This window comes from Danio rerio, chromosome 5 (genome assembly GCF_052040795.2).
Source record: "Danio rerio strain M-AB ecotype USA chromosome 5, GRCz13ab, whole genome shotgun sequence".
Lineage (NCBI taxonomy): Eukaryota > Metazoa > Chordata > Actinopteri > Cypriniformes > Danionidae > Danio > Danio rerio.
This window is the reverse complement of record NC_141025.1, coordinates 43,110,471-43,130,382: the sequence shown is the minus strand read 5'-3', so window position 1 is coordinate 43,130,382 and position 19,912 is coordinate 43,110,471. Positions and strand designations below refer to the sequence as shown.

Genomic DNA, 19,912 nt, shown 5'->3' with positions numbered 1-19,912 from the left:
ATCTTTTAGGCTCGTGGATGTGGCCTTGTTGGCTGTGACATTTGGGTCTCTATCTTAATCACACGAGGCTTGGCACTTTAAGTGTTCAGATGGGGCTCAGCATTTAAGTTTAAATTATACATTTGAAATTACCCACAGCTCTCATAATGTAGACATTTAATTAACTGCTTTTGCTTAGTGTTGACCACAAATAATTGTTTTCAGTTGGAACAACTCACAGGAAAAAATATTTCTAAAAATATTTTAAGGGATTCACCAAAAAATGTAAATAGTATAACCATTTACTCATCTACATGTTCCAAACTTGTTTTAGTTTTTTTTCTTTCTTTGAACACAAAGAAAGTTATACTGAAGAATGTTGGAAACATACAGCCATTGTCAATAGCTGCTTTCTTCCGACAATCATCAATATTTGTTCCTTTATCTTACCTAGAAGAAAGGAAATGAGAAAATTTACATTCTTGGGTGAACGATCCTTTTCAGGAAACGAACGCTTAGAAATTCTCTAGAAATTTCCTGTTATCTCCAACTGACTGAAACATGTGACGCCAGCTGCCACATCACCAGACTGAACTCAAAGGATTGTTTTTTTCAAAACCTTTGGACTTCTAAGGTGTGTGTGTGTGTGTGTGTGTATGTAGGCTTAGGTTAAAAAGTTAAAACATCTTACTATAAATTAATCAGCAATAGTTCTAATCAACAACTATTTAGACATCATAATTATCAATAGAAATCAGATTTATAATCTTTTTAAGCCCAGACAACTTGCCCCTTTAAACAATTTTTTTAGCATTTTGTTTAAATCTCTGTCAGTACTGGTGGAAAAAGTTGTTAGAATTTATATATAAATATTTAATATTTGATAAAACAAATCTAAACTGGTTATTTGAATTCAAGAAGAAATACATTCTGCTTATTTCACAACACACTGTCCCAATAGCTTCTTTAGTTCTATTGCCCACACCATTTTATGTGCTATAATTAAGTCAATTTCAAAGAATTCAAGTTTTTTTGTTTTGCTCTCCTGATTCTAGTGGCTTGTCTGAGCACAGCTGAATGGGTGGATCCAGATGACGCCGAAGGCATTAAGTGAACGGACTGAACTGAAGCACGTGACTCAGCCGGTCAACAGTGTTTGTGCTGTTCTTCAAGTAGGTCGTCAACAGTGTAAAAATGTTCAACAGGACAGCACGACTTGACACTTTAAACCGGTTTGCCTGAAGAAGATAAACAACTGGTTTCAACATTACATATTAGCATATATTACGTTATAGGTACTAAATGGCGCGCGTAATTAAAGATGAAAGGTAGGCGGAACGAAACTGATCGGGAAAATGAGATATAACGTTATTACTACCCACTGAAAGAAAAAGAAACATTGAGTTGCCTGATATAACGTGACTGTATTTTAAATGACACTTATATGTTAAATTGATGAGGCACAGGTGTGCTTTAAATGATGTGTTGTTTTCAGGTCGCCCGATGGTCTTGTGAAACACACCGGGGGTTGTCACTGCGGCGCGGTGCGTTTTGAGGTGTGGAGCGCCCCAGATTTACACGTGTTCAATTGCAAGTAAGGCTATCTCCAGCCATTAACTGTTACAGTACAAAAAGCTTGACAAAATGAGTGATCACATGGAAGACTATCTGATTACTGGCAACAGTGAAGTAAAAGAATAAATAACTAAACTTGTCAGGGGAATAAATAATACTATAGCAAGCTAATTTTTAGTAGGCTTACTTAGCCTACTACATATTGTAATCAAACTGTACTGTAGTAAGTTTTCAATATTTATATTAGGGCTGCACAATATTGGAAAAAACATATGTTGCGATATTTTTATTTTCTGCGATTTATATTGAGATATTTCACCAAATGGAATAGCTCTATTTTAAAATAAATACGTCTATATTGAATGGGAAATCCAATAGACAAATTGCCAGCATAGATAAATGCAGTAAACCAACAGTAAACGAAGGAGTCTAACAGCATTTAGATACAAAAATAAAAAAATCAAACAAACAATAAAGTTGGATAGTCTTTAGTATATAGCTTATTAAATAAAATTAGCTTTTGTTAAGCTACAAAATGCAATAATTATTTGTGCTCAAATGCTTTAAGCTCATTTAAAATGAGTACATAGTCACAAGCCTTAAAACACACACAATTAATAAACTTTCTTATTTTTAAATATTAAATATTTAGAGGTTAAACTGAAATGACTCCACGATTGAACCTGGTCAACTGTAATCCTGACTCCACATTACAGATCCTGCGATGTGAATTTGCGCATTCACACATTGTGATCTCAATGCTAAAACTATATATTGTGGAACCCTTTACTCTAGTATATATATATATATATATATATATATATATATATATATATATATATATATATATATATATATATATATATATATATATATATATACACTGTAGTAAAAACTGAAGTACACTAAAGTATTAATTACATTGATCAAACAGTAAATATTACAATATACAGTGAAATACAGTTTAACATGGTTCAAAAACTTTAGAGTATTTTTATATTTTTCTCTATATATTATTTAATGTCATCTGGGCGATTAGAAGAGATACATGTATTTAACTTGACATAGGTCCAGACAAATAAAATCTAAACATTTCTATGCATATTCAATTTTGTTGAACTATAAATTATTATTATGAAAAGCAGCTTATGTAAGTAATAGAAAGAAAAAGCCTCTTCCGTTGATCTCAGGTCTGTTTAAGGAACTAACAAGTAAAAGTAAGCATCATAATTTTAAAATCAACCTGATCAATGCAAGAGCCAATGCAAGGGTTCTAATACTGGAGTAATACAACTCTAATTAAATTACAATTACACAATTAGGGTGCAATTTTGCTATATGTTTGATGTAGTAAAAATGTTTTGATTGTATTTCAAAGATTCATGAGTACTTGAATTATATACTTGAATGTACATAAACCTGTGTATTGTTGACATACTCATGATAATAAAAGTTGAGAGATTAGAAAATGTGGGCTAAAATGTGAAAAATAAATGTGAAAAAGTAGAGGGCCTAAAACCCATATAGGGGGACACCAGTGAAGACAGAGCTAATCTCAATTACATCAAGGCAGTCCCATTTCCTGTATTAATTTAAAAGCAAAAGACGATGCATGATGTATGTATAATAATTGCTGTTGTGTGTCACAGTTGCAGCATTTGCACAAAGAAACAGAATCTTCACTTCATTGTGCCAAAATCCCAGTTCACCTTGCTGCAGGTACTGTATATGATTTGAAGTGTATACACAGGTTATAGTAGACTAGAATATGGCATAAAATGTTAAATATAGAATTTTGATGTTTCATAGGGATCAGACAACATAATCACATACACATTTAACACACACATGGCCAAACACACATTCTGCAAAACGTGCGGCGTCCAGAGTTTCTACACTCCACGCTCCAACCCAGATGGGTTTGGTAAGTTATGCATAGAGTAGAGCAGCAGCTGGTTTGCTCTGTTATTTATAGTAGTTTTTACATATATTCTGCCTGCGTTTACAGGTGTGGCACCTCATTGTTTGGACCCTGGAACAGTTAACAGTGTGACTGTTGAGGATTTCTGTGGACAGAACTGGGAGGAAAGTATGCAGGAGCATAAGACTATAAAAAACATGTCAAAACCAACAACACAGAACACATAACTCTCTGTATCCAGTGGTCATTTGATGCGTTAGACCACAAATCCAGTTCCTGGAGGGCCGCAGCTCTGCACTGTTTAGTTCCAACCCTGCATCAACACACTGACCTGTAGGTTTTAAACAAGGGTTAAAGCTAAACTCTGCAGAGCTGCGGCCCTCTAGTAACTGAGTTTGCCACCTGTGTGTTAGATTTTCAGCTAGAGGACATAACATGTATTGTCCTGCTTAACACATGTTAATTGATGCACTATTAACCCCAAATCACAGTTTGGGTTCGGGTATTGGTTTAAGCTCCTAATGTATATGTTAGTGCACTCCTAAAAGCTGCCATAAATCACTTTTCTAGATATTTGCATGACATTTATTTTCTAAAAAAAACTACTAAATGGACTAAATGACTCCTTGATGAATCGGCACATTCCGATCTGATTAAATAACATACTGTATTGATTAAACACATCAGCTTCCTATAAATATAGGAATGGCATGATTTTATGATAATAACAGGATGGTCTTATTGATGTGTACTTACCTGTAACTCGCTATTTCATTTAGACATGTTTTAACAGAGAGCATGTAAATAGTAAAACTGAATTGAACCACACTCAAAGATTCATGTGGGAGAACTTTATTAAGATGAGGAAAGATATCAGCCCCATTTATGTATTATCTTTCAATACAGAGTGGTATGTATGTAAAAGGACAACCAATAAAACTAACCTTTAAGAAATAACTGCAATCATCTAACAGTTTGATGGACTCATGTCTCAGTCAAAAAAAAACAATAGAGAACAAACTTATAGATTTACAGACTCATTCAGAAAGACCATTCTAAAAAGGAGATTTGGCACAGTACTTAAGGTTTGGAACAGTGCTTTAACTCTACATTAAGTTGAACAACAACAGTAATATGTAAACAACAAATCAAATGTAAACAACAAAATATACAAAATAAAATTCAGTTCTTATCGCCCTGCATTCCTTAAAGGCACAGTTTGTGTTTTGAATTTAACTTCAGTTAAAGTGCTCAGAAAGACTAAGCCACTCTAGAAAACTGGCTTTCAGAATATTTGATAAAATGTGTGAGGTTCTATGTGCCAACAATTTTAAATAACATCAGTAGGCCGAACATTATTTTTCATGCTGCCATTACACAGTACAGAATAACAGTGTATATAGATAGAATCAGATTTGTAAAGTAAATGTCAGTGCATACTCCTGCATGTACAGGAACAGTATTTAAGATAGTCAAAGCTAATAAATCTTCACATTCTTGGTTTCCGTTGTAATGGCCTGGAATGTGTTTACAAACATGTAGCGTGAGAAGAGTATGTAGAGCCGGCGAAACCACAGCAGCTGAGAGCGATGACAGAGCATGGCTTTCTGAGGAAGAAGAAAAAAGAGAAAAATGAACAGACTGCAAATGAGCAATGCCTTACATATTTTGAAAGGGCTTCATGTAATCCCTCCAGTTTTACTTGCCTTGCTTTTTCCAGCAAGAGAGGTAAACACAAACACTGCATTTGCTGAACTTGCATACATACCTATGAACCATACAATTGACCATTTTTTTAGTCTACTCTGCCTCAGATATGGTTCAAACCCGAGTACACTAAGAAAAAGTGGTATTTGGTACAGTTTACTATTAGAACTTTTGCACCAGATATTAACAGAAACCTAGTTATAGGAACAAGCCACCAGGCTGATTCTTGAGAACATAAAGGGATGGTTTACTCAAAGTTGAAAACTTCCTAATCATTTATTCTCCCTCTTGTGGTTTTAAACCTTTATGTTCCTTACTTCTGTTGAGCGAAAAAGAAGATATTCTGAAAAATGCTGGTTGATGGTATCTATTTATTGTCACAATAGGAAAAACATACTATGGAAGCTCATGAATCCCAGCAAACGGCATTTTCCCAAATAACTTAGAAAGAAGCTCAAAAACAGATTGTGGATAAGTGAAGGACGAGGAAATGACAGATTTCATTTTTGGGTGAACTATCCTTTGAATTTTGTATTCAGGCCTAAGGATTTGAACACTGTGGACCAGGTTGTTAAACACCACTCATTAACCACTGTGTTCATGTGCTCAACAGATATGACTGTGATTGGCTACAATAATTATTGCTTCAAGCTCTTCAGCAATCGATAACACTGATACAAAGATACTGGATTTGACTTTGAAAGCACTGTCTATTGCAGGATATGTCCATGAGTAGATATACGTCTGATCTGCTGATAAAAATGCTTTCAGAAATGGACGTTTGGAAAATCTCTGAAAAAAGTTCTGTGGACAACACTACTACTCATCCTATAATACTGGTGTATTTACACTTTAAGGTGACCTTTGCTGCTTGAAAGGGACATCAAGCAATGGATTTAACAAAATTAAACAATGCAGACTCAATCGATATGCAAAGGCAGCAAAAAGTTGGACTAGCCACCAAATCACATGCTGCAACTTATAGTTCAAAACTTCATAAAGGCTGGGAAAAACGTGCATAAACATTAGCTTTCTGTGTTTATATGAGTTATAAGACTTAAAATACTGGGCTGATGTTTCTTATGGCATGCATTTGCCCAATCTACATGTACTGTACTTATATTACTGGTAGTTCCTATTGTGCTAGAATAAAGAGAACTCTAACTTTTTTTCAGAGATTTATTTTTTGGTGTTTTTGCAGTATGTACAGTATGTAGTCAAGAAGCAAATTTGGAGAAAGAAGAATCCTATATGTCTGCACTGCCAATTAGGCTATAGGCACCAACTACTCTGACAAACTTAGGGCGTACTCACGCTATGTACAGTTGCCTGGAACCGGGCCGAAGCACGCTTGTCCCCCCTCCCGTCTCCCCCGATGGCCCGCACTCACATTGTATTTGGGCCTGAGCACGTTTACGTCATCGATGATGCGCTGTTCAGTAAGAAGTGCTCTCTCTCAGCACAGTGGAGATTTCTTTAGTTACATCGGTTTAGTCGTTTGATAAGCAGTGACAGTCAAATATTTTGCCGAACAGATCAGCCACTTTTGACGCTCATAAACAATCATAAAGTCCTCATGCTGCAGGAATTAGAAGGTTTGCTAAAGGTGTAGTTGTCATGCAGTGAGGTGTTTGCATCTTTATTAATCTATGAAAGTTTGCGTTCATTGAATAGTAAGAATGATTAATAAATCCGTAAACAGTCCCTTAAAAGTCACGTCTTCAGTTTCGGGCTCAGTCGTGCTTTGCATTCACACTACAAGCGTACCATGCCAAAGCCCAAGTGAACCAAGCTCTGGCATACCTCTTCCAAGGCCAGGGCCGCCAAGTAAACCGCACCTGAGCCCGATTCAGAGCACTCAAACTTCTCAAACGATCCGGGAAACGGGCCTGGGCACAGTTTGGATAGCATAATGTGAGTAGGCCCTTAAAGAGCCCTTATTTTGGGTTTTTAAAAATGATCTTCCATGCAGTGTGTAAGAACTCTAAGCGAATGAAAACATCCAGTTAAGGTTTAAATCTGAAAGTGCACCTTGTTAAAACTATTGATTCTTTAATTGATTCTCTGACTCAGAGTCGAATAAATGAATCTTGTTGGGTTCGGATCTTTTGCTTGAACGTGTCGACGTCAATACAGTACATCACCAAATATGAATTGCCGGATCCGGTAAAATGCGAACGTGGGAAATCACGGGACTGACGCCCCATTCACACGGGGCTTCAGCGTCAACGCTTGACAGAGGGCTTGACTGAAGTTGGAGCTGACGCCATCGTCATAGCAGCATCAGCCAATGAATTTAGTCTGCAATCGGCTACTGTCTGAGCTGGTGTATTTGCATACAGCGATCTATTTGGCTGATGCTTCTGTCAGCGCTTAAAAAGTTGAGCAAGTCCCAACTTCTGCAGCGAGCAACGCTACTGAAGCGACGCTGACGGATTCACAATGCAGTTCGACAACGCCTGATGTCACTTATTCAAAGTGAATGGGAAGCGTTGAAGCTGATGCCCCGTGTGAATGGGGAGCCATCATGATACGAAGATGACAATCAATAATTGCTGGAGATTTGGTTGTGGGGAATAAAGGGTTAAAGTTCATTCTCACAACAACACCACAGTATAGCCAAGGTAGTGGCTAGTTTGTTCCTGTAATTTTTGCAAAATATGTATTTAATAGTGTTGGTACTTGTATATGCTCCTAGCGGCTGGTAAACATTCATCTTTTATAGATCAGTGCTTGTACTGTATCTCTCAGGTTAAATCTGTATGGACTATTTCACATATCAGGTTCAAAACCACGTTGAAAACGCGACACATGCTTCTTCCTTTACCGATTTAAATGTATTTTGTACTCACAATCTCCTGCTGTTTGTTGTTAAGGCCACCATCGGCTGTTCCTAACACATCCTGCATGGTCAATTTTCAAAATAGTTCAACTTTTGCCAGAGCGTGGATTAATATTGAATGTGTGTCTTTGTTATTACTTAGGGTTGGCGTTAAGAGTAGAGTAATTCGCTGCTATTTAACTGCATTGCTTTAATGTATTCCTGCACTGACACGTTTCTCTCTGTCTCATGCTGAACCCAGTCGACAACAGACTGGGTCATTGGACTAATCACAGCAGATTAGCCTCACACAAAGGAGGGGTTTAGTAACAAATCACTGAACAAATCATATGGGAGGGATAATTAGGTAAAAAAATAAAAACGTATTATACGACAATGAAAGTGTATGAATATCAGCCATTTGTTGGAGACCCCCAAAACCAAGATATGACATTTTATAATGCAAAATAGGGGCTCTTTAATTTAGATCCCCCTTAATTTGTTCCCAGTTCCTACACAGTAAACACAAAAAAACTGAGTACTTCCACAAACAGTTATAACAACTCTAAAAATGTATCTCACCAATTGATAACATACAGTAATAAGAACATATCTAGTTACTGCTTGCCCTCAGCAGAAACTGACTCCCGAGTTCTTTTGAACTGTTGCATTGCATTTGTTTAAAAAAGACACATGCCATTTTTTGTTGGCACTTTGAAAATAAAATCAAACATTAAAAATCCAAATCCATGCCAATGCGAAGAAAACAAGTAACTGTATTGATCCATTTTGCTGCAGGACTTTTACAGCAACTTTGGCAGGTCAGACAGAGGAACTGCGTCATTCAGAGACCTCTGGACTGGATTAGTTAATGCTTACAGTAAAAGATCAAAGTACCAATGTATTAGTCAGCAATACAACTTTGTTTTTGAGCAGGGGCTTTTGAATGGTATGCATTCATAGTCTGCCACTTAGATTTAGCCTGAGGTTACTTGTGAACACAGCTGTTCTTTAAAAACTGAAAACCAAGAAATACTCATAATGTTTGAAGGGGATGCCTTATAATTTCTGTTCATAACTGATCCAGGGTGTTTAGTTTTAGATCAGAGATCATTATGTCCAGGACGAAACTCTTTGTTATAGGGACAGTAATTTACACACTATTTGCTCACCCTTCGCTTGTTCCAAACAAGTTTAGTCTGTTGAACACCAAAGAATATATTTTAAAGTAAGCTGAAAACCTGTAACCAAGTGAAATGTGAGAATATGATGACAGAATTTTCAGTCTTGGGTGAACTATGCCCTTAAAGAACAGGATTCATGACACACCTTGGCACGTTTATAGTCCTCTCGACCAATGATACAGCAGAAGTCAGAGGGGAGGAGCCAGCTGACTGGCAGCTCTAAGATGGACAGGTACTTCCTGATGATGCTTATGGAGTGAAGTGAGAAGATCTGGCAACCTGTGAGTACAGAATAATAAAAAGCGTAAAATTAATAAAGGCTTTCCCCAGAAAGTAATTCATTATTATGGTATTAGGATTTAAGAGATCATTTTAAAATGACAGTAAAGACATTAAGCTGTGACATTGGCGTTGTCTACATATTGAATGGTTTTATTAAAGAAAACGGAATGCATATACTGTAACAGGTTTCTATTTTATGTATTTTACATACTGTTCAAATAAAAATATTAAAGCGATTACCTGATAATAACATCTAACATGATGATAAAAATAATAGATATATCTTGAGCAGCATATTATAATGATTGCTGGATACGGCTTTAGTAACATCAAAAGTTGAATTAAAATACACTCAGTGCCACTTTATTAGGTACATCTGTCCAACTGCTCGCCAATGCAAATTTCTAATCAGCCAATTACATGTCAGCAACTCAATGAATTTAGGCATTCAAATCGATCTGCAGTTTAAACCGAGCATCAGAATGGGGAAGAAAATTGATTTAAGTGACTTTGAACATGGCATGGTTGTTGGTGCCAGACGAGCTGGTCTGAGTATTTCAGAAACTGCTGATCTACCAGGATTTTCACGCACAACCATCTCTAGGGTTTACAGAGAATGGTCAGAAAAAGAGAAAATATCCAGTGAGTGGCAGTTCTGTGGGTGCAAATGCCTTGTTGATCCAAGAGGTCAGAGGAGAATGGCCAGAGTAGTTCGAGCTGATAGAAAGTCATCAGTAACTCAAAAACCACTCATTACAACCGAGGTATACAGAAGAGCATCTGAACACACAATACGTCCAACCTTGAGACGGATAGGCTACAGCAGCAGAAGACCACACCGGGAGCCACTTCTGTAAGCTAAGAACAGGAAACTGAGGCTACAATTCACACAGGCTCACCGAAATTTGACAATAGAAGATTGGAAAACGTTGCCTGGTCTGATGAGTCTCCATTTCTGCTGCGATAGTTGGATGGTAGGGTCAGAATTTGACATCAACAACACGAAAGCATGGATCCATCCTGCCTTGTATCAACGGTTCAGACTACTGGTGGTGGTGTAATGGTGTGGGGGATTTTTTCTTGGCACATTTTGAGCTAACTAGTACCAATTTAGCATTGTGTCGACACCACAGCGTACCTGAGTATAGTTGTTGACCATGTCTGTCCCTTTTTGATCACAGTGTGGTACAGCAGGATAACGCGTCATGCCTTAATTCTCGAATTATCTTAGACAGGCTTTCTGAACATGACAATGAGTTCACTGTACTAAAATGGCCTCCACAGTCACCAGATGTCAATCCAGTAGAGCACTTTTGGGATGTGGTGGAACGGGAGATTCGTATCATAGGTGTGCAGCTGACAAATCTACAGCAACTGTGAGACACTATCATGTCAATATGGAGCAAAATCTCTGAGGAATATTTCCAGTCCCTTGTTGAATCTATGCCACAATGGATTAAGGCAGTTCTGAAGACAAAAGGGGGTCCAACCCGGTACTAGTAAGGTGTACCTTATAAAGTGGCCAGTGAGTGTATATTTAAATAGAAAATATTTATGAATGTAATAATATTTTACAGTATTATTACTGTATATTTGACTATATTTAGTGATTTTACATAGCTTCCAGGCAAAGATTTTCATAAAGGGCATGAACAAGCCTCTGAATGTGGACACAAGAAACCTCCTAATACTGCGAGATAATAACAGGGTCATCAGAAAGAAGAGCTGGCTGATTAAAGAAACACAAGGGGTCAAGACAGTTCACAGAGGATCCGTTACGTAAAATAAGATCCAACCAGAAACGGATGGAAAACACTGGATTAACACTACTCTAACTGCTCTTTAGTATGGAGTGGACACTGAGAAAATCAGCTGGAAATTTAAGCCAAATCGAAAATAACAAGTGTTAGCTTAAAAATCTGTAAATGAAGAAGTAAAACACTGTCCACTAAGTACTCTTTGAAATAATTTGAATATTTAGATCTCTGAGCCTGAATACTTGTTCATGTGAATGCATATTGACTCCTAGTGGCCTGAGTAGTGAATTGACCGTTTCTATTGCATCAGTTCTGCTCTGATAAATCTTTGTTTCTTTTTCTTTTCATTTAGACAACGGAGACATATCAGGATGATATCAGGAGCTTTCTTGCTTGGAAGTAAGAAAAGGTTAAGCTAGCTCAGTTGTAACTCCTGGAAACTGTTGATTGAATTATACTGATGTTTTCCAGAGTGAACTAAATGAAGAGCACCAGTGGATGGAGTACTTTGCTTAGAAAACATGCTACCAGCAGCACCACCAGCGCTGAGGAAGTGTCTAAAAGGGATAGTTTACCCATAACTTAAAATTCTCTCATCATTTACTCATCTTTACTTGTCACAAACCTGTTTGAGTTTCTTTTTTCTGTTGAACAGAAAAGAAGATATTTTGAAGAAATCTGGAAACCTGCAACCATTGACATCCATAATATTTGTTTTTCCTACTATACTCTCCTCACATTTTCAGCAGCAAGGAAAGCTGCATATGCAGTAAAGTCAGCCACAAAAATGTGTCCATCACCTTTCTTTTATTGTTATTTTTATGTCTTTTGAGACATTGAACAATTTCCTGTAGAATCTACAGTGGCTTACTGGCAGCAGTTTGCCAGTAATTTGCTGTAAATCAATTACAGCAAAAAATACTGTGTACAGTTACAGTTTAAAGTATCACACACCAGACGCGCACATTCGCATGTTTATTTAAAATGAAACTAATCAGATGGCGCTCTGTGGCGCGGCAGAAATATGAACGGTGTCCTGAGTTGTGGCTGGCCGTTGCCGACTTGCAGCACCAGTGTGTGTACCCGGATAGAAACCTAGGTCTAGAATTCTGAAATGTTTGGCGCTACGGGGCGCGATGCAGTACGTCGCCGAGTGGCTTTTTCTGGTGTGTGACCCCCTTAAGTGTACTACAGTAAAAATCTGTTTCTATTACAGTTAAATACTGTGTAATTTACAAAAATTGTTATCAGTGTGTCAATTGTAATAGTGTTTTAGCTTTCTTCAAAATATCCTCTTTTGTGTTCAACAGAATAATGACATAACACTTTGGAACAAACTGAGGGTGAGTAAATAATGAGTAAAAAATCATTTTTGGGTGAACTATTCCTTTAAACTAGGGGTGTTTAATCCTGTTTCTTAAAAGCTAAAGCACCACCAACTTTAGATTTAACTCTTATAAAGGCCAATTATACTTGACCCCAAAACTAAATCACTAAATCAATGACCCCAAAACATGAGTTAAAACAGTCTTACTCTACATTATCAACGATAATAATATTTAACATAATACCATGTTAAGTGCATAATTTAACAATGAATGTAATGAGACTTACCTTCATGTATACGTCCAGCAGTAGCTAGATGACTGTTGTTGAAGACAGGAAAAAATAAATATTATTAATATAATAAACCAAAGTTACAAGCACATATGTTTCAAAATATATTGACAAGCGATACTTTTGTTTATTTATAATGATGACTATGATATGACCTGATGTACAGATATTAACAACGATTTTCTGAAGATTAATCTTAAATAAATCTGTATTTTAGGAATGTCTGAATTTTTAATACTTTACCATTAGAATTATTGTCATAAAATCACAACAAACTCATTAGGAATCTATTTTTATCAGTTTATCTGGGTAGAAATGCGTTAGATACACTGCATTAAAATATTACATCAAGATCCACAAATTTACTTGGCAGTACTGTTTACTGTACACACACACACACACACACACACACACACACACACACACACACACACACACACAAGATTTGATGGTTAATAAGGACTCTCCATGAGCACACTGTATTCTATACTGTAAATAATGCTACTTATCTGACCCTACCCCTAAACATAACCCTCAAAGGTAACCTGTGGCAAATTTTGAAAGTCAAAATATGTTGAATATATTGAATAAATGTTGAATATGTTGCCTGCTACATATGGCTTTTAAGTGTTTTGAATTACAAGGACACAAGGGATGTCCTCATAAACCACCTTAATGTTGTAATACCAGGTCATATTGCATGTCATTTCAAAATGCCTGTCTCTTTGAACCACCAAAACAGTACACACAAATAAACACACACACACATACAAACAGACAGACAGAAAGACAGACAGACAGACACACACACACACACACACATACACTTCCTGAGGTCTGGGTTTTTCTCAGATTAGAGTGAGCTCTAAATCCACATGCAGTTCCTGGAAGTGTCTGTCATGTCCTGGCTCTCCCAGTCACACCACCTGTGCTGGCCGAGCTCAGACTGAGACGCCATCTCAGAGCCAACTTCACCACTGCTTCCTCTCTCTCACACACACACACACATACACACGCTGCACACAAATAAATACATCTACAACAGCACAGAAGAGACAGATGTCCAAGAAGACTGGCTCGGTTTCTTCGAACCAAATATTGCTCAATAACTAAACACTGTTTGTTCAGACTGTACCACTAGCCCTTATGTAAGTCACTGCCTCAAGCCTGCAAAAAAAGTCATCCCCTTCTCAGCATATGCCTCGGTTACCCATATTAATGATATCAATGATTCAACGTTGATAACAATTTACAGAAGAAAGGATTAGGATTCATACAGAGGGTGAATCCTACAGTCATAGTTAATTGTTGGAACAACAAGACAGAGGATATTTTTTTTTGTCCCTCTGAACTGATTTAGTGTTCTGATGCTCTTCTGGATTGTTTTTATGATATGGTATGATATCTAGATAGAGTTGAGTAAATACTTTTCTGTACAATTTTAACTCTTTTATAAAAGAATTATAAAAAGTTCTTTAAATACCTCTTTTCAGAAGCTACTTAAGATATCGTACATTTTTCTAACAATTCAAAATGAAAATTTGACTTACTCGATAGATATCTATTTAATATATCATTGGCAACAAGTGAAAAAGTATAGCTTTTTTACTTGTTGCCAGTAATATCTTAAATAGTATCCGGAGATTGCATAAAGAAGACTCACCAACTAAAGATGAATGGTGGAGGAAATGGAAAAAACGACACATGCACATTGAATACAAAAAAAGTAAATAGATGGCCACGAGAATACAATTATCCATAATTTAACATTTACATAATTTTAGAGGCTATTCATCATAGAGATTATATGTTTGTTTTTTATTATTAACTCATATTTTATTATTATATCTTTTGTTTTATTTTATACTTATTCTATTTATTTAGTTATTTATTTAATAATTATTCATTTATTATATTTATTTAGAGGTTAATTAAATATTTTTATGTATGTATGTAAATATGTATACATGTGTGAAATGGATGTATTTGTGTGTGTGTGTGTGTGTGTGTGTGTGTGTGTGTTTGTGTACATATATGTATATACATGTATACTGTATATATAATTGAGGTCTGACATATTAGCCCCCCTGTTTATTTTCCTTCAATTTCTGTTTAACAGAGAGAAACATATCTAAACATAATAGTTTTAATAACTGATTTCTAATATCTGATTTATTTTATTTTAGCTTTTTTTATTTAATTAAATTTTTGTTTTATTTTATGCCATGATGACAGTAAATAATATTTTAAAAGATTAAAGGGACTTTTAAAGGCTTAATGGTTAATTAGGTTAACTAGGCAGGTTAGGGTAATTAGGCAAGTTAGTGTATAACGATAGTTTGTTCAGTAGACTTTCCAAAAAGATTTGGCTTAAAGGGGCTAATAATTTTGGGGGAAAAGGGGAAACAATTTTGTTATTTAAAAAATTAAAAATTTAGTATTTTTTTTTATTATTAAAAACTGTTTTATTCTAGCCAAAATAAAGCAAGTAAGACTTTCTCCAGAAGGAAAAATTACAGACATACTGTGAAAGGTTCTCTGTTAAACATTATTTGGGAAATGTTTAAATAAGAAAAAACAATTCAAAGAGGGGCTATTAATTCTGACTTCAACTGTAAATATTGTTATTTGTTTGTTTGTTCCCACCGGTTACATGCTCCCAAAAATCAATAAAACAAAGTATTAATAATAATAATAAAAAAATTACTTATTCAAGTTTTTTACTTGGGTTTTTGAATGAGGACTACAATTCTCAAATTTGAGGTTGATGATTTTGTTCTTTAAAGATGCTTAGCAAAGGTACAAATACTAAATACAAATAGATTTATTATTGTATCATTTTTAGTTTTATGTATTTTTAATGTATTATATTTAAAATTCTGCACAAAATGTGATTTATTCCTCAATTTAAGCAGATTTTTTGTCATTATTTTTTATTGTAGACTGTAACATGCTCTTTTAGAAATCATTATATTAAGCAGATTTGGCAGACATTTGTATCAATGTACTTATAAGCATTAATTATTAAATATTTCTGATTATTATTGATCAATGATGCCGCTTAAAAGTGAAATACCTGTTTAACAATACTCTCAAAAGAAAAATGTTTATTTGAAATAGAAATCTTATAAATAGATAAACACTTTTGTAGATTTTACCTAACTTTTACAATTTACTTTTGATTAAATGAATCCATCCTTGCTAAAATATTTAAAGTATTAATTTCTTTTACCCTGACTCCAAACTTTAACAATAAAAATCATCTTGTTGATTCTTCAATTTTGTAGACTTGTGCATTCACCCGTGGTTTTGTGTTGTTCCCTGTTAGATCGATGTTATGACTGTAACATACATGATCCTTCTGTGTGAATGTGCAGTAGGATAGACAGTCTTCAGGAAGTGCTTCAGACAAACTAAGTTCCTCTGATTGACAAGGTTGCAAGTCAGAGTCTGGGCATATTCAGATCTAACATAATCCAACAAAGACCAGTCTAGACCAATCGCCGGGCTGGTTTATGTGAATTATATCTAGTTTGGGAATAATCACAATAAGAATGTATTCAAGCTTGTTGACCAAAGACAACTTGTCCAAAGATCATCACCTGTTTTCAAAGCCTGTTTCACGTATTAAAGGGTGAATGAGGCTCTTTTTCCATTCATCTAAGCTCACTCTAATAAGAATAATTGAGGTAAAGGCAAATAAACAATGTTAGTCTGTTTCCTTTATGAAGGCACATCAAACAGAAAATCTCTATTCTTGCCTAAGCTATGAAATTATTTTCAGAAATGAGAACAATGTCCCTATTTATATCAATGCTTCAGACTAAATCCTAATATCCTGTTGTTGTGGAGGTAAATCTTGCGCTATGACATTAGCACATGAGTACCTGAGGGTCTTGTAGATGGCAATATGGTTGGCATGTCCACTCACACCTCTGCCATCAAACGTCAAAACCTGTGGAAACACACAATGGAGGTTTTCAAGTAACAAGTAAAATTTGCTTTGTTAAAAATAAAGTAGGATTTTAAAAAAGTAAGTTATATATATATTTCATAATATATATAGTTCAGATGCAAAGGGCTTTTTAAATTTGGATTTTTCTCTCACTCCTGTGTGTAGGCTCACTAGTTTTACTTTAATAGTGACGAATAAGTTCTTTTTATTGTCTTTAAAGTAAAATAACTGAACATTAACATCAATTTTCACAGTTTGTCTGATAATATTTTTTCTTCTGGAGAAAGTCTTATTTGTTTTATTGAGGCTAGGATAAAATCAGTTTTAAAAACCTTTTTAGGGACAAAATTATTAGCCCTTTTAAACTATATTGTTTCTCGATAATCAACAGAACAAACCATCATTATACAATAACTTGCCTAACAACCCTATCCTGCCTAGTTAACCTAATTAACCTAGTTAAGCCTTTAAATATCACTTAAAGCTGTATAGAAGTGTCCTGAAAAATATCTAGTCAAATATTATTTACTGTCATCATGGCAAAGATGAAATATATCAGTTTTTAGAAATTAGTTATTAAAACTATTATGTTTAAAAATGTGTTGAAGAAATCTTCTCTCCATTAAACAAGTGCTCTAATAATTCAGGGGGGCTAATAATTCTGACTTGAAGAGTATATATATATATATATATATATATATATATATATATATATATATATATATATATATATATATATATATATATATATATATATATATATATATACCCATGGCAATTATTCCTCTGGGTTTTTACCTCATCCCTGCACTACTCTATTGGAGAGTAAAGATAAAAGTTTACAAGAAGTTTCTATTAGTAATGCACTAGATATCCTAAATCTGCAATAAACAATATTTTAATCTTCACTCTGGTTTCAATAGGGGTTAGAAAATTGTCTTGAAATTGAATTAGTCTTTGTTTTGTCTTTATACACTCACAGGCAACTTTATTAGGTGCACCTTACTAGGGTAGGGTTGGACTTCCTTTTGCCTTTAGAACTGCCTTAATCCTTTGTGGCATAAATTCAACAAGGCACTGGAAATATTCCTCAGAGATTTTGCTCCATGTTTACATGATAGCATCACACAGTTGCTAAAGATTTATCGGCTGCACATCCATGACGCAAATCTTCCATTCCACTAAATCCCAGGGCTGCTCTATTGGATTGACATCTGGTGACTGTGGAGGCCATTTGAGAACAGTAAACATTGTTTTTCATGTTCAAGAAACCAGTCTGAGATTATTTACACTTCATGACATGGCACGTTATCCTGCTGGAAGTAGCTATCAGAAGATGGGTACACTGTGGTCATAAAGGGATGGACATGGTCAGCAACAATGTTCAGGTAGGCTGTGTGTTGACACAATGCTCAATTGGTACTAATGGGCCCAAAGCGTGCCAAGATCATATCCACTCTACCATTAGATGCCAAATTCTAAAATACTCAGACCAGCCCGTCTGGCACCAATAACTATGCAACATTCAACGTCACTTAAATGACATTTCTTCCTCATTCTGATGCTCGGTTTGAACTGCAGCAGATCGTCTTCACCATGTCTACATGCCTAAATGCATTGTGTTGCTGCCATGTGATTGGCTGATTAGAAATTTGCATTAACGAGCAGTTGGACAGTTATATCTAATAAAGTGGCCAGTGAATGTAGATGCATTTATAAAATTGTTATGATTGATTATAAATTATACAACACAGGCTCATTCTCAAAAGTACCTGTAAATACATTTATGGAGATCACAAATTATGTAGCTAGTGAAACGTAAGGCTACAATTCTTCTTTAAAATGTATGCTAAGGGATTGTATTACTCCGTTCCTTTTTGCGCTTACCAACTGACCGATTACCTTCGTATAGACGGCTTTATCACTATTAGCAGTTTGTCCAAGGGCTCACCGCGTACATCAGAGGTTTTAAGATCTCGGGCTCTATTTAGACAATCCATGAGCAAAGCGTAAAGTGCAGGGCGCAAACGCTTTCAGCATTGCATGCATTTTTACTAATATAAGGACGGAAAAATCCGATTTCCGCCATGGCTCATGGTCTAAAAGGGTTGAGTTTATTTTCTTATTGAGGTATAGGTGTGTTTTGAGAATAAACCAATCAGAGTATCATCTCCCATTGCCTTTAAGAGCCAGCTGCGTCGCACCATGGCACATTTGCTATTTACATGACGTAAAGTAAGAGTGAGTGGAAAAACTGAGCATTTCACAAGCAAGTAAACAGTTAAACAGAGCATCTACAGCGCGAGAATGAGAGATAAAATATCTACTTTCGCTCTCGTGGATAGGGAAACCTTTTAGGCACAGACATCCATTAGCCTATAAATAATTAATTTCATTTGTTAAGCGCAAATATTTGGTTCAAAACCCATTATAAATTCAGTTCTAATTTCCAGCAAACTAATAAATCAACAATAATAACGAAGTGTGTTAAAAAAACTGTTATATCCTAATACACATGCTGTGCCCCATATGGTCTAAAACCTGACAGGTGGGTAAATCTAAGCTTGTTTTTAATAAAAAAAAAAATATATATATGGATATAATAAATAATACTGCTAATAATAATAACATTATACAAAAGCAAATTGAATAAACTAAAAAAGCCTCCCGAGATGAAGAAGGCATGAAGGCAGTGGTTTTTCATATTTATGTAGGCTAGAAAATAATATGTTTTGTAATATTTTAATCCTTTATATTTATATCCTATATACATCCTTTTTATATCCTATATATATCCCTAATATTTAAATTCTTTTTCATATGTAAAGATATTTGCGTATTGCTCTAAATCTTGTGTGTATTAAGCAGTGTGAAAGCGAGGCGCACAACTAACTCGCTCTGCGCTGAACTTTAGACTGGCTTTGTTCTGGTCTAAAGAACACACTATTATAGTTTCTCAAAATAGCAACGCCCCAGCAACACGCCAAAACACGCCTGCTTTTTTAGACCAGAACGCCTATTGGCGGATATATGAGCGCAAATGCATTTGCTATTTAAACAGCGTGGCGCAAAATGTCAAAACGACTATTGTGCCGAGCTGAAACTAGCAAATAA

General features: G+C 35.4%; 3 protein-coding genes across 12 annotated transcripts in view; 2 read left to right on the top strand and 1 right to left on the bottom strand.

Annotated features, from left to right (window-relative positions):
• epg5 (ectopic P-granules autophagy protein 5 homolog (C. elegans)) overlaps positions 1-19,912 on the top strand; it is a 1,176,376-nt gene that overhangs the window by 298,158 nt on the left and 858,306 nt on the right. The window lies entirely within an intron of this gene.
• Positions 1,115-4,677, top strand: cenpv (centromere protein V). Of its 6 annotated transcripts, none has more exons than XM_087251048.1 (6): positions 1,164-1,307; positions 1,475-1,573; positions 3,204-3,273; positions 3,364-3,478; positions 3,563-3,622; positions 3,846-4,677. In XM_087251048.1, coding segments are annotated over exons 1-6 (372 nt in total). In that variant the 5' UTR covers positions 1,164-1,281; the 3' UTR covers positions 3,848-4,677.
• pigl (phosphatidylinositol glycan anchor biosynthesis, class L) overlaps positions 4,312-19,912 on the bottom strand; it is a 51,358-nt gene continuing 35,757 nt past the window's right edge. The window contains 4 exon segments of one of the 2 annotated variants that reach the window (NM_001256655.1): positions 4,312-5,082; positions 9,333-9,466; positions 12,841-12,872; positions 16,731-16,798. In NM_001256655.1, coding sequence (NP_001243584.1) covers positions 4,954-5,082; positions 9,333-9,466; positions 12,841-12,872; positions 16,731-16,798 — 363 coding nt within the window. In that variant the 3' untranslated portion in view covers positions 4,312-4,953. 2 annotated transcript variants of the gene reach the window in all.